Genomic DNA, 13241 nt, shown 5'->3' with positions numbered 1-13241 from the left:
TATTTTAAATTCTCGTGCTGTCAGGGGGTCAGCCCTCAGCCCTTCATCACCCCTAGTTCCCGCAGCCATGGGTATTCCCTCTCCACTGAAATCCAAAACTCAGCCAGTGTCTTGACTGAGAACGCTGCCTTTAACGTTCGGTCGCTTGACAGTTCAACTAATGCATCCTCCTGGTTGGATGTCAGATGGTTTGCCGTACTTACAGTGAATGGAAAATTAAAAGGCTGATGGCTTTTTATTTGCATGCATTAATTTAACTACTAATTTTAACTTGTTAAACTTTTGGCTAAAATATGCAATTTCTAATTGTTTTAAAATGTTTTTTAATGATTTCTGGAAATCATCTTGCGACCCCCCGTCGCTGTCTCGCAACCCCCCACTTTGAGAACCACTGGACTAGGGGATCCCTCTGGATCGAAGAGAGCTTGATCGACTGGTTGAGCCTGCATGGTGTTTAATACTGTTCATTCACCAATCAGAGGCTTTAACCCGCCCCCTGACTTTTGAGGGGGGATGACAGATTTATTTTGATTTAAGTTACACCGTGGATAAATGAAAGTATAAATAAATAAATGTGAACACCTGAAAACGTAAATCTATATAAATACATGCAACATTTATATATTTAGTGTCTCATTTAATTTGTGTATGTTGTATGTCAATTAGGCATTAAATTATATAATTAGTCATTTATTTAAGCTTTGTATTATATAACTAGAGAGGGTACAATTTCTGGGGAAATTGTAGGGTGTGCTTGCTTGCGTCGGTTGCACAGGGGTCCGTTTTTTAGTGACATTTTTACAACTGATATTTCTGTATATTTTATATAAAAATGCATACTTATTATTTTTTTGCTGCTCATTTACAACTCAAAATACCAGTGAAGTGTAAAATGAAATAGATGTCTTCTCATTTCCTTTGCAAGAGGCAGCCTCATAGTTGAATCAAAACCAAATAAATTTGGCAGACCGGTGTAAAAATGTACCTAATCTCTATGACTTAAACATCCTTTTAAGTTTTTCCCTTCTCGTGATATTTTCAGGCATTAAGCCTACTCATTGCATTCATTCATTAATAAAGAACCCCCTTTGAAGATTATTCTACGATGTTACTGGCAGTAGAAGATGGAATCGCGATTCAAACAGTACCATCTGCTAACTGAAAATATGCTCCCCAAAACGTAAATAAGCTTGACATTTATTTAGTGGAAAATCGCTCATTCATAAAAAGCTCACTGGTAGCGATCATTGTCAGTAACAACGCAAAATGCGATATAGCACTGTGTGGAGAAGCTGCCCCAGTAGTATTGTACTACTACGGTACAGTACTAGACTACTGCTGTGTTCGTCTTGGTAGCGATTGCGTTGGTTGAATTGGATTTAACGTTCCGTTGTACGGTTTAGGCTGAAATTAATTATTTTCATGAACAGATTGACAAAGTTTAGGCTGTGGCAATGAAGTTCAGGTTAGTAGTTAGATAGACTTTTGATTTAAGTAAGGGGAGTGCCGATCATGTTCTGTCGCCGTTTGACTTTCTTCTAAACAGCTGTGTAGATGTTTTTGTAGTGTCTCGCGTAGGCTACAGCGTTGCAGTGAGCTACACTGGTTTGAAACCACAGGTAATGATAATTTCACCAACAAATCGTTTACTTGTAATCTAATGTCATAATAAATCCTACAACGAAAATGTATTTGTGAGGAATGTTTATTTTAACGATTGAAAACAAATGCATCATAGACTGCTGTAGTATGTGTTGCCCGGGCAACAGAGGCTCATGTCAGGATGCTAATGCTTCAGTGAAATAGTAGGCTACTGTTTCCTAAAGTAGATGTACTTCCTTAATAATATCAGTTTATATTGTACATTACACTTCACGATTGTGTTTCATATCACAAAGTAAAATGGATAAATAGTTATCACCCTGACCGCTTGTGGCGTTTCTGCAGCTGTCTTGCAGTAAAGCTGGCCTATAGTTAGCCTAGCTCTCTCCCAGAAGTTAAGGAGCTGCTAAATGAATGTTCTGCTACAGGTAATCACACGTTTTCGTGACGTGTCGTTAGTGACGTTAGTAACGTCAGTGACTGTGGCTAGCAAGTTAGCCACCGTTAGCTTCACTTTTCGCAACAAAAACTAAAACCGTGCAACGGAACGTAAATAAAAATACAAGCAACTCAATTGCTACCAAGACGAACCTTTTGACACCTACGTTGTCTATGTAGTCCTAATATTGACTAATCCTTAGGGGTGGGAAAATAAATAATGATAATAATATATATGAGAGAGAACAAAGGTTGTGCCCTCGCCGAAGGCAAAGCACACCCAATTATTTATTTATTCAAGTATTTAACCATTCGATTATTTAATTATTTATGTATTTATTTATTTAGTTTTGGCCCCTATAATCCTCCATAGCCCCCACCCACACTCCTTGGTTTTTAGCATAGGCCCTTGTGGACCTTGGTGTAATTGCATTTCCGATTTTGTATGCAATGGTAAAAAGTTCTAAAAAGCCTGAAACATTGATAGTATAGGCCATGAGTAACTACCATACCACAAATGGCCCACTATTGCCCATAGGTAGCGCTACAGGCCACGCCCCAATTGTCAATTTTCTAAGTGTTGGCATTTCCACCACATCAGTTCAAAATGTCTAAAATTTGCTATACATGCTTATTTATCATTGGAAACCATACAGTGGTGACCCATACAGTCCGCCATGTACGGTGAATATTTTGAAAAACTTACAAATATCTTCTTATGAACCATGACTCAAATTGACTTAAAATTTGGTATGTATGTGTAGGCCACACATGCAGTTATGCTAGTTTGGGACCACAAGAGCTATGGAAATACATGTCTGTGTTGAGTCTATTTTGAAATGGTTTGCAATGTTGATGAGGAACCCACCATAGCTGCCTGCAGATATATTTAGGATTCCTCCATCAGGAGGAACCCTATTGTAATTGTTGGTATTATTATTTTTCTTCTCCTTGCGCCTCAATATCTCAAAAAGTCCCTTGTCATAAATTTTCTAATTTGGCACATTGATACTACATCCAAGTGGGTACCCCCACACCAAATATGGGCCACATCAGACCATAGGGGGCGCCATATGACTGAATTACAGCTGTTTGAACTTCGACCATATTTGACAATGCTCGCCATTGGAGAAACAGCTTTGTTTATTATCCAGTTTTGTGTAATCCATGTCTGGGAATGGCTCAATTGGCTGAGATTTTGTGCTGGTAAGCAAAGGGTTGTAGGTTCAAAGCCAGTCGGAGGCATAGTTTTAAATTTTTGATTCTGACAAAACGGTTTCTAGTCTTCCGATCAATCCTCCGGTTGTGAAAACATAGCAATGCGTGTTTATTTGAGCCCATCACAACACTCTGATCATCTGTTTAGCGAGACTGTGTAAACCACTGCAAAACAAGCCAGGTTCACCACAGTAGCTAGCTACTTGTAGTCTACGCATGGTAGAGATGACTCTAATGGTTATCTCTAATGAAGTAAATTGATTGTTCAGGTGGATCCCTTGCCTGTTGCACAAATTCATTTCAGTAACCTAAGCCAGGACACATTCCCACTGATGCTAGGCATGATTTAAAATTCCCTTCCATGACAAGTTATGGCACTCCAAACAACCTGTTTAAAAAAACGATGAGAAAGTTATTCTTTACAGCAGCAACCCAGTCATCCCGTTGTCCCGTTTTTATAGGAAATGTACAAGCAGTTTCAACTTAGGCTGAATCTAACAATGCTTACCACAGGAGAAACAGCTTACTTTTTTATACAGTAACTGAACATGACAATATTCAACACTGAGAATAGCTCAATGGGCTGGGATGGTGACCTGTAAAGTATATAAGGTCTTAGGTTGGAATCCAGCCATAGTCTTTTGGCCTGTCATAATTTTGATTATCTGTTTAGTTCAACAGGAAGACATCTTTCTGAAGTACCACAAACAATTTCACCTTGGTATGTCAAAATATGATTGAATTAAAGCTGTTTCAACGTTGGCTGAATCTAACAACGCTTACCACAGGAGAAACACCTTACTTTTTTATACAGTAACTGAACATGACAATATTCAACACTGAGAATAGCTCAATGGGCTGGCATGGTGACCTGTAAAGTATAAGGTAGTTGGTTGGAATCCAGCCATTATCTTTTGGCCTGTCATCATTTTGATTATCTGTTTGGTTAAACAGGATGACATCATTCTGAAATACCATGCACAATTTCATGCAATTTCAACTTGAAATGTCAACCGTTTCTTAACCTTTGTCCCAAAGCTGACCAAAGCTAATACTCTGCCCTTTCTATTCATACAATCTCAACAGTTGGTGTGTAGCAGAGAGGATAGAAAGACTGCTTTGTAACCTTATGCTCATGAGTTCAAATCCCCATTCAGCCTGTTGTTGGCCAAACATGAAGTCGTTTTGCTCCCTTGTTGTCCAACTCTCAATCTTCTACAGTGTACATGTTTATAATATTTTGCCATTTTGCAGAGGAACCCGCATTGCTGCTTGCAGCTATATTTATTAGGGTTCCTCCGGTAGGAGGGAACCTATTGTTATTATTGGTATTCTTATTATTATTATTTTACTTCTCCTTGTGCCTCAATATCTCAAAAGTCCCTAGTCATAAATTTTCTAATTTGGCACATTGATACTACATCCGAGTGGGTACCCCCACACCAAATATGGGACACCTTCGACTGTAGGGGGCGCCACAGGCCACGCCCTAAAGTCCGATTTTCAAAGTAATGGCATTTACACCAGATTGCTCCAATTCGTCTGAAACTTGGTGTACATGACTCATTTCCCATGGGGAACAAAAAAGCCTCAAGGACCCATAAGGTCCGCCATGATGGATTTTCCTGTACAGTGATAATTTGGGAAAACCTTCAAAATTCCTCTTCTCTTGAACCAAAGCTCCAATTGACTTGAAATTTTGAACAGATATGCATCATGGATGTATCTAAAAACGTTACTTAAGACAGTTGAATCAAATACAAAATGGCTGAAAGGGGTGTACTTAAGTAAATGTCCACATTGCCTCAATATGTTTGTGTCACTAAATCAAATGTCATTTTGAATGATGGTTTTTCAAACCTAATAGGGTTCAAGATGACATCACTCTGAAGTACCATAAACAATTTCACCTTGGTATGTCAAAATATGATTGAATTAGAGCTGTTTCAACCTTGGCTGAATCTAACAACGCTTACCACAGGAGAAAACAGCTTACTTTTTCAGACAGTAACTGAACATGACAATATTCAACACTGAGAATAGCTCAATGGGCTGGGACGGTGACCTGCAAAGTATAAGGTCATAGGTTTGAATCCAGCCACAGTGTTTGAGCCTGTCTTAAATTTGAATATCTGTTTAGTTAAACAGGTTGACATCGTTCTGAAGAACCATGCGCAATTTCACCTTGATATGTCAAAAGATCATTGAAGTGCGAGGGATTTCAGTTGTTGTGTTCGTTCGGTTAGATGTTTGTAATGTTATTGTTGGGTAGTTAATATAATGTTGTTGGTCACCCTGATTGTGCATGTTGTGTAATTTACTGGGACCAGAGAGTCGGCTGCTGTACTGTCACAGGCTATTCTCGCAAGAAGCTGAATATGAGCTCTGCCCTAGCCCAGTTGCCCACATAACTATTGTTAGTTGTGCATTGACTGAGAGTCTGGAAAGAGATCAACTCAAGAAGAGTTTCAATATCCTATACAAAGTTAATACTCAGCCCTTACTAACCATAAAATCTCAGCAGTTGGTGTGTAGCAGAGAGGCTAGAGAGACTGACTTGTAACCTTATGCTCATGAGTTCAAATCCCCGTTCAGCCTATTGTTGTTGGCCAAACATGAAGTAGTTTTGCTCTCTTGTTGTCCAAGTCTTGATCTTCTACAGTGTACATGTTTATAATATTTTGCCATTTTGCGGAGGAACCCGCATCGCTGCTTGCAGCTATATTTTGAATTGTTATTTCAGTTAGCAAAAATGCTAAATATAATTATGTTTCTGCCTGATTCATTTTTGGCAGTGTACAAAGCTGGCTGTTTTCTCACAGTTGTTTTTATCCGTCTGAGTGAAGCCTGACAGGGTCATGTTGAGCGTATCGAGGGAGAAGAACATATTTTTGAAACACACACAAACAAGTTTATTCTTTGTAGATGCTGCTCATTCTGCTAGCATCCCGTGCCGACATCAAGGCCAAAGCAGACACAAGCCAAAGGTAACTCCAACCCTTAAACCACAGAACCTTAGAGAAAGCCTAACCTCCAGGGTTAAAGTAAGTGTATGGGGATGGTCTGTGGTGGCCCACACTGTCGCTCCTCGCATTTGCGACGAGACCATGAGGCCCCAACAGAAAGTTTGTACTAAGAAGAAATATCAGAATTCAAAGCCTCCCCCTCCCTCTTTCTTCTCTTAAACAGTAATCTCCATTTGAACTCTCTTCTGAGGTTTTTAACACCCAGGGCCAGATGAGCGCTGCGAATGAATGATTTAGATTATGTAGATTTGGGAACAGGGGGGGGGGGATACAAAGTCAAGATTAGTTTTTAGTCTCTCAGGTGCATCAATTTATGCAGTAGATGAGGACAAGCATAGGAAGGAGTTTGCACCTGGCGGATCCCCCGTGTCACGTGCAGTCCCTGGCCCCCATTCCCATACAACCTCCGTCAATGTTCCTCCAGTCAAACCAGACAAGGAGAAATGAATTATTTGTTACTCTTAATCCCCCTCTCCTCCTCCCTACATCTTCCCAGTGTTGTACAGTCTAACTGGTGCCGCAAAGGTTGCTCAAAAGCCCTTTGTCTTCTTGTTCTCCTGCTAGCTGGTAGTTCCAAGACAAGGGCAAGTTTCAGATGATTGTACAGAGTGGCTTCAGAAAGTTGATGAGGCAGGCCCACCCTTTTCAGGATGAGTTTGAGCCTCCAACTGTGTGCAAACCCAACTAGCTAATGGTCATGGGAAACACATTGAGCGCATCAAGTGCCAGCAGGAAGTGAGACCAGTTGTCAGGGGATTTAGAGGCTACGGAAAGGGGCCTTGTCTTTGCTTAGCAGAGTCATGTTGTTGACGGGGACTATAAAACTGCACCAGAGGGTCTGTGCGAGAGTCCACTTGAGCACTTTATCTGAGCTATAGTCATTTTGGAGAGGAAGTCTTATAAACCTCTCTCTCTAAATCCTCAGCCTGACAGGCAAATTATTTAAATGCCTTGAATTGTGATGGTGAAATCTGCTTCTCCACTGATTTTGTCATCCTGACACATGCTGAAGAGTTTGAATTTACTTATTTGTAATATGTGAGGATGAGGGAGTCTCAACAACTCCTGGTTTGAACTGACATGGGTGAACATGCCGCTTGTTTCAGAGACCGGTTTATAAACTGTTGAATAGCTCTAGCAGCTGTCCAATGATGGAAGGAGGGTGGAATGTTCACCTTCCTGTTAACAAAGACACACACACATGCACTAGACACATGTTCTGTACCAACTCTCCAGCTGCAGCAATGAAGCAGGATGGGTGGGAGTCCTTCCTTCCTCCACAAAACATCTGATTTTCATTTGACCCAAGGAGGGGGAAAAAAGGTAAAAAAGTAGATTTCTTGAAGTCAGAGTGTATTTTAGCTGAAGACAGAGAATGGATCCATTGCGTAATGCGTCTTCATGGGAAATATTGAGTGTGGAATGTGGTCAAGGTTGCAGTGGATCCAAGATGGAATTTCAGCCGTGGACTGTGTTGATGTTTACTCATCTTCAAAACTACTGGTGTCAGGCTCTGTTCCTAAAAATGTTTCCACAATAGCTAGGTCTCATTGGCAGTAATGCCTTCCATATTTTGAGATATGCAGAGATTTTCTACCCCTCACTTCAAATAAGTTCCCATAGGTGATATCAAGGCACTTTTCTTCGCTTCTGTAAGTTATTTTCATTTGCCCAAGCTTTAGCTATAACCTCAATCTCATATTATAACGTTTGACAGTGAGTTGGCAGAAAATATGCTTTATTTTCCTCCGATGACCGCTGATCCCTCTGACGTCATCTCCCTCCTTTGAGAATTCATAAAGAACACAAGGAGAAACCTGTGGTCGATTCTCCAGCCCACAGTGAATGTACTCACAAATAGGACTGCTAGAGACCAGTGTTCCACTACCCCCCCCCCCACACACACGCACACACACACACACACACAGTCCTTAGTCTCCAATGTGGACTCTTCCCACTCACAGCTAGAGGTCTTTCAGCATGGCTTGAGAATCCCATCTGGGACCATTCCCAAAAAGGGGGGTGGGGGCGGTGACCCAAGGCCATTGTACATGAAAAGAAGCTCCAGGATGAAAGAAAGTCCACTTCCCTGGCTCTGACCAGCATGTTTTTTCTAATGGCCGCTCACACACCCATGAGGACTGAGAAGAAGTCAGTCTCTTAGTGTGTGGGTGTGGGAGCGGACTGTTAGGATTGGCAGTAACTAAGTCTCAGTTTCATTCTAGTATTTGTGTTGGTGGGGGTTAGTTATCACAGTTGGATTAAAGCTATTAAACTCCCCTTACAGCAGATTTAACCACATTGGGTGGGGAAGGGGCCCTTAGCAAGGCTTTTGATCCCCCTGAGAATCCAACCCACAACTGCAAACCAGACAAAAGACAATGTTCACTTATACAGAGCAAATGATACGTCATTATTTTAGAAATCCTGAACATTCCATACATGTACAATTGATGTACACATGTGGAGCACAAGTCTATTTCTTCATCAACTCAACAAAGGTCCTTTAGAGTTTGGACATGGCTGCGATGTTTCACTAATATTACAAAATGAGGAGCTTCATTGTATTTTTTATAATTTTATATAATTTGTAATATTATTTCCCTGTGCCTCGTCACCACAATTTATTTTCTCTTCATGTCTCACATTGATTGGTTTTCCAAAACAGTAAATATGAAAAAGTCTTAAAAAGTCTTTAAGTAGCCCAAAATAGCTTATACAGCAGTACGTAGTAGTATTTGCCAAAGCTGTAAGTGGAAGTTATCTACAGACTGAATCTTCTACATCAAGCTTAGCCTGCAGGTGTAATTTATCTTGTTGGGTTTGTCTCCAGAATTCTGTATTATTTATTGCTGGTGTGGAGAAACAGTTTCTGCTACTAAGTTGATGAAGACGGAGCGAGATGGTAATGTCGCCACAGTTGTCAGTTTGTGGTGAGGCTGAAGTTGTAGTTGCTGCAGATGCAGCTCTCTTTAGCTCTCAAATGAAAGCACCCCGCTCTAGCATCTACATTTACATTACATTTAGTCATTTAGCAGACGCTCTTATCCAGAGCGACTTACAGTAAGTACAGGGACATTCCCCCCGAAGCAAGTAGGGTGAAGTGCCTTGCCCAAGGACACAACGTCATTTGGCACAGCCGGGAATCGAACTGGCAACCTTCAGATTACTAGCCCCACTCCCTAACCGCTCAGCCACCTGACTCCATCTAATGTTGTCTCCTTGGTTAGGCGGGTAAAAAATAACTGTAGACCACTGTGGACATTTTCTGTGCATTTCTCTCACTTGTGACGGTTAGGGTTAGCTTGGATGACTAGTTGAAAATTGCCAAAGGGAGGGCATAGCTCACTGTCACACTGTCAGAAGAAAAGAAAGGCTTGTAAAGGAACAAAGAAGACAGAGTGACACGCTCAGGAAACGTTGCTGTGTGTCTGTGTACAAAGACAATCAGGCTCATTTTCATCACAGTTGAGAGAGTCAGCAGTGTTTGTCTCAACAGACAAGAAAGAGAAAAACACTTATGACAGGATGTGTGTGTGTTTTGCGAGTGTGTGTATAACACAAAGGGAGAGGGGGCTCTCGTTATGCTGTATGAAGTGGTCTCAAAGCTTGCGTGATTCTTTATCTTTCCCATCCTGACCTAATTAGTCAGAGAGACATGTTGGGGTCCGGAGGAACAGCCTATGCCAAGGTCCTTCAATGTGTTCATTTACTGGATGACCCAGTGGCTGAGAGTCAGGGGTAGAGTACTTTCATGCCCTGCAAGGCCCCACCTGTGAAACTATGACCTATATGCATATTGCATAGTAATAACGCGTCAGTAAGCTCGAGAGCTAAGTAGTACTCTTGACTTGACATCATCTCCCTCTAATACAGTTCCCCCATGTGAGGCCTAGAGTGAGTGTCTTGCTGCTATGCTATATTTGATTGCCACTGATGATATTGACACCAGCATTGCAATTGTGAAATCAGGCGTAATTCCGTAATTTGGCCTAAATGCCAGATGGGATACAATTCGATTATTATGAAGGTGTTGATGCAAAAAAATGCACAAAAACACAATTAAGTTTATCACCATCTTTTTCACTGGGAATTTATTTGAAATTCAATTCCAGTTTAGGTCTTTTCCTGGATTTGTGTTGGAACTGGAACAGCTAAACCAGTTTTTAATTACTTTGTTGGAAAAGCGTCTATGCTGTTCAAATAAATGTTATTTTCCTAAAGCGAAACCTCCCCCAGGTTACAACCATATGAGATTTCAACAGCAATGTGTAATTTACTTCAACCAACTCAACTCAAGTCAGAGGCAAAAACAAGACATTATTCTAGTAAATTTTACATTTACATTTTAGTCATTTAGCAGACGCTCTTATCCAGAGCAACTTACAGTAAGTACAGGGACATTCCCCCAAGGCAAGTAGGGTGAAGTGCCTTGCCCAAGGACACAACGTCATTTGGCACGACCGGGAATCGAACTGGCAACCTTCAGATTGCTAGCCTGATTCCCTAACCGCTCAGCCACCTGACTACTTAAATATATTACTCATATAGTACACAAACAAAAGCATAACAACATTTCATTCATATTCATGGGAACACATTTAGCATGTGAGTCAGTCTTCAGAGGAGAGGGGATAGGGGTCAAAACACACAACACCTCATTCTGTGTTTTAAGTCTCTGTGGCACAATCGGCTATCAGCACATTCAGCTGATAGCTGAAAGGTTGGTTGTCCAAACTCACAAAGTTACAAAGTGATTATGTCACAACCTGTTGTCCGCAGATAACAGTGGCAGCTTAGTGACCCTCAATGGATCTTCTTCACCTGAGCAACAAGACGCAGAGTTGATCCACTGCCGGGTGATGGAGGAAGCAGAGAGCGGGTTTGTTCTAGAAATCCTGGTTCCTGGCTCTAGCTAACAGCTTTCTCTCACAGGAGGACACGCTGGGCTACAGTGCTAACCTGCTAGCCTCTAGGCCGGATGAAAGATTTCTCCCAGTCCCCCATATACAAATGTAGGTCACATGGAGCTACTGAAATGTTTGTTTAGATATATGCCACCTCTCATTCCATTCCCCAACAGCTTGTGGTCATGCATGTGGCATGCCTCGCCACTTTCCTTCAAGCTCGTTTGGCACGTATTTGAGCTCCATGTTTAAATGGTGGTCGGCAGAACCTCAAAGCCCCTAACATTGACTTGGATTATTTATGATGAGGCGATGGAAAGCGTGGAAGTACAGACTGGAGATTGGGCACCTGGGAACCATTCGTCTGCTCTGCGCTCCAGCCTTTTTATCTTATCCACTGGCAGTGTGCTGAATAAATCATTAGCATGTTAAATGCATTCGCATAGGTCTGCTGTAGGGCCATTAAAGCAATCTTGTATAGACAAATTTGACTGCATCTGTGGTAAAAACTGCCATTATGCATCTGTTCAGGTGTTCAAATATGCCCTTACAAATCTTAGATTTGGGCTCTTGTCACACTACAAGGAGACATCTTCCCCTGGCGGAGAAAGATAGTGTCGTCCTGACCTTTTTTTGCTCTGGTTACACTGGCCAACATTTGCTACTCGCCGCCCGTGGTCATAAACAAATGTAAACAATGTGACACGCTGTGTTGCCATGGTAACGGTAAAAGCTACACTTCAAGGGACAAGGCCCCCTTTTCTGTCAGCTGAGTTGAGCTAATAGTATATGATTGCCTTTTTCCCCTTCCCCAGGGCCTAGCGATGACACTGCAAACATTAGTCTATGGGAGCAGAGACAAGCTGTGAGTGTAAACCTCTCCTGGGTTGACTGGGAAAGACAGAAATGTTCAAGGTTTCTCCTCAGCTAAGCAAACCGCTGAAGTGTTTGCTCGCAGGCAACGGTTCTTGCAATTTCACCAGTTCCCCAACACCTTCATAACTCACCCCGTCTTTGTGTGTTTAAGATGATTTATTCTCCTCCGGCCCGCCAGTGGTGACCCGAGTTCTCCCTGAGTTATGAGCTAGTCATAAGTCACTCTTTTTATAAATCTTTTTTAAACTCTTCAGTTTGTCACTGCCATTCTCTGGGAATCCTTTATGTTTCTTTGTCCTTGCAGAGGCCCACAGACAGAAGCACAGTCTGCAAATGGTGCAGAACCTTCTCCAAGAGGAGGTGGCACGTGCTGAGGAACAGTCTGAGGTAAAAAAATAAAATAAAAAGCTCTTATTGTTTGGGTCTTACCCTTAACACAGCAAAGGAATGACAGTGGTTATCAGCAGTTCTATGGCTTCCCAGAATATCCCACGCTCTACTTAACAGAAAGGACACTTCACTGCATTGCTCTCTACCAATAATTCACACATTACTGCATGTTCTAGGAACAGCCCATGAATATCAATAGCATTCCAACCCTTAGGATTTGGCTCACACTGGTTGCTTTTTGAAAAATAAATATACGATTTGAAGAGGAAAGAACATTGCAATGACGTTGCAATGATTTAATTATTGTTAATGTGATATACGGTAGATGTTATCTTAACAATCTATTTACAATATACATTTAAGTTAAAGACAGACATTATCCATCATGCAGTTTAGGAAAATCCATACAGGGAACATTACCCTATGCTTTTTTCACCTTTTCCCTCTGCCAGGCTGAGCAATAGCATAGTCCATGTTCAAATCAATCTGCAGCCTGTGCATTCCAGGGAGAGCGGAAACACAATGAAGCTGAAGTCATGTGGCAGCAGCTATCGGTTGTCTCTCTCCCCGGCCTTCACCAACCCCCAATATCTGGCTATACGTCCTCATCGGCCACATATTTAATTAATAACGCTCTGCATCCCACACAGGCAGATAAGCTGTCTTTTACTATGAACCATTAAGTCCCCCCCCCCCCCCATGTGTAAAATGTGTCTTGTACGTGTGTGCCAAAGCATGGACAGACACTACAATGTTTACAGCGATGGTCCTCTAAATTTCAAGT

The 13241-nt window shown here is 41.6% G+C and overlaps 1 protein-coding gene across 1 annotated transcript in view; it reads left to right on the top strand.

Annotated features, from left to right (window-relative positions):
• vps37d (VPS37D subunit of ESCRT-I) overlaps positions 1-13241 on the top strand; it is a 28688-nt gene that overhangs the window by 12802 nt on the left and 2645 nt on the right. The window contains exon 3 of the mRNA XM_062485963.1: positions 12372-12454. Coding sequence (XP_062341947.1) covers positions 12372-12454 — 83 coding nt within the window. The remainder of the gene's footprint in view (positions 1-12371; positions 12455-13241) is intronic.

This window comes from Osmerus eperlanus, chromosome 19 (assembly GCF_963692335.1).
Source record: "Osmerus eperlanus chromosome 19, fOsmEpe2.1, whole genome shotgun sequence".
Lineage (NCBI taxonomy): Eukaryota > Metazoa > Chordata > Actinopteri > Osmeriformes > Osmeridae > Osmerus > Osmerus eperlanus.
Note: the sequence above shows the minus strand (reverse complement) of the source record. Positions and strands in the feature narration are given on the sequence as shown.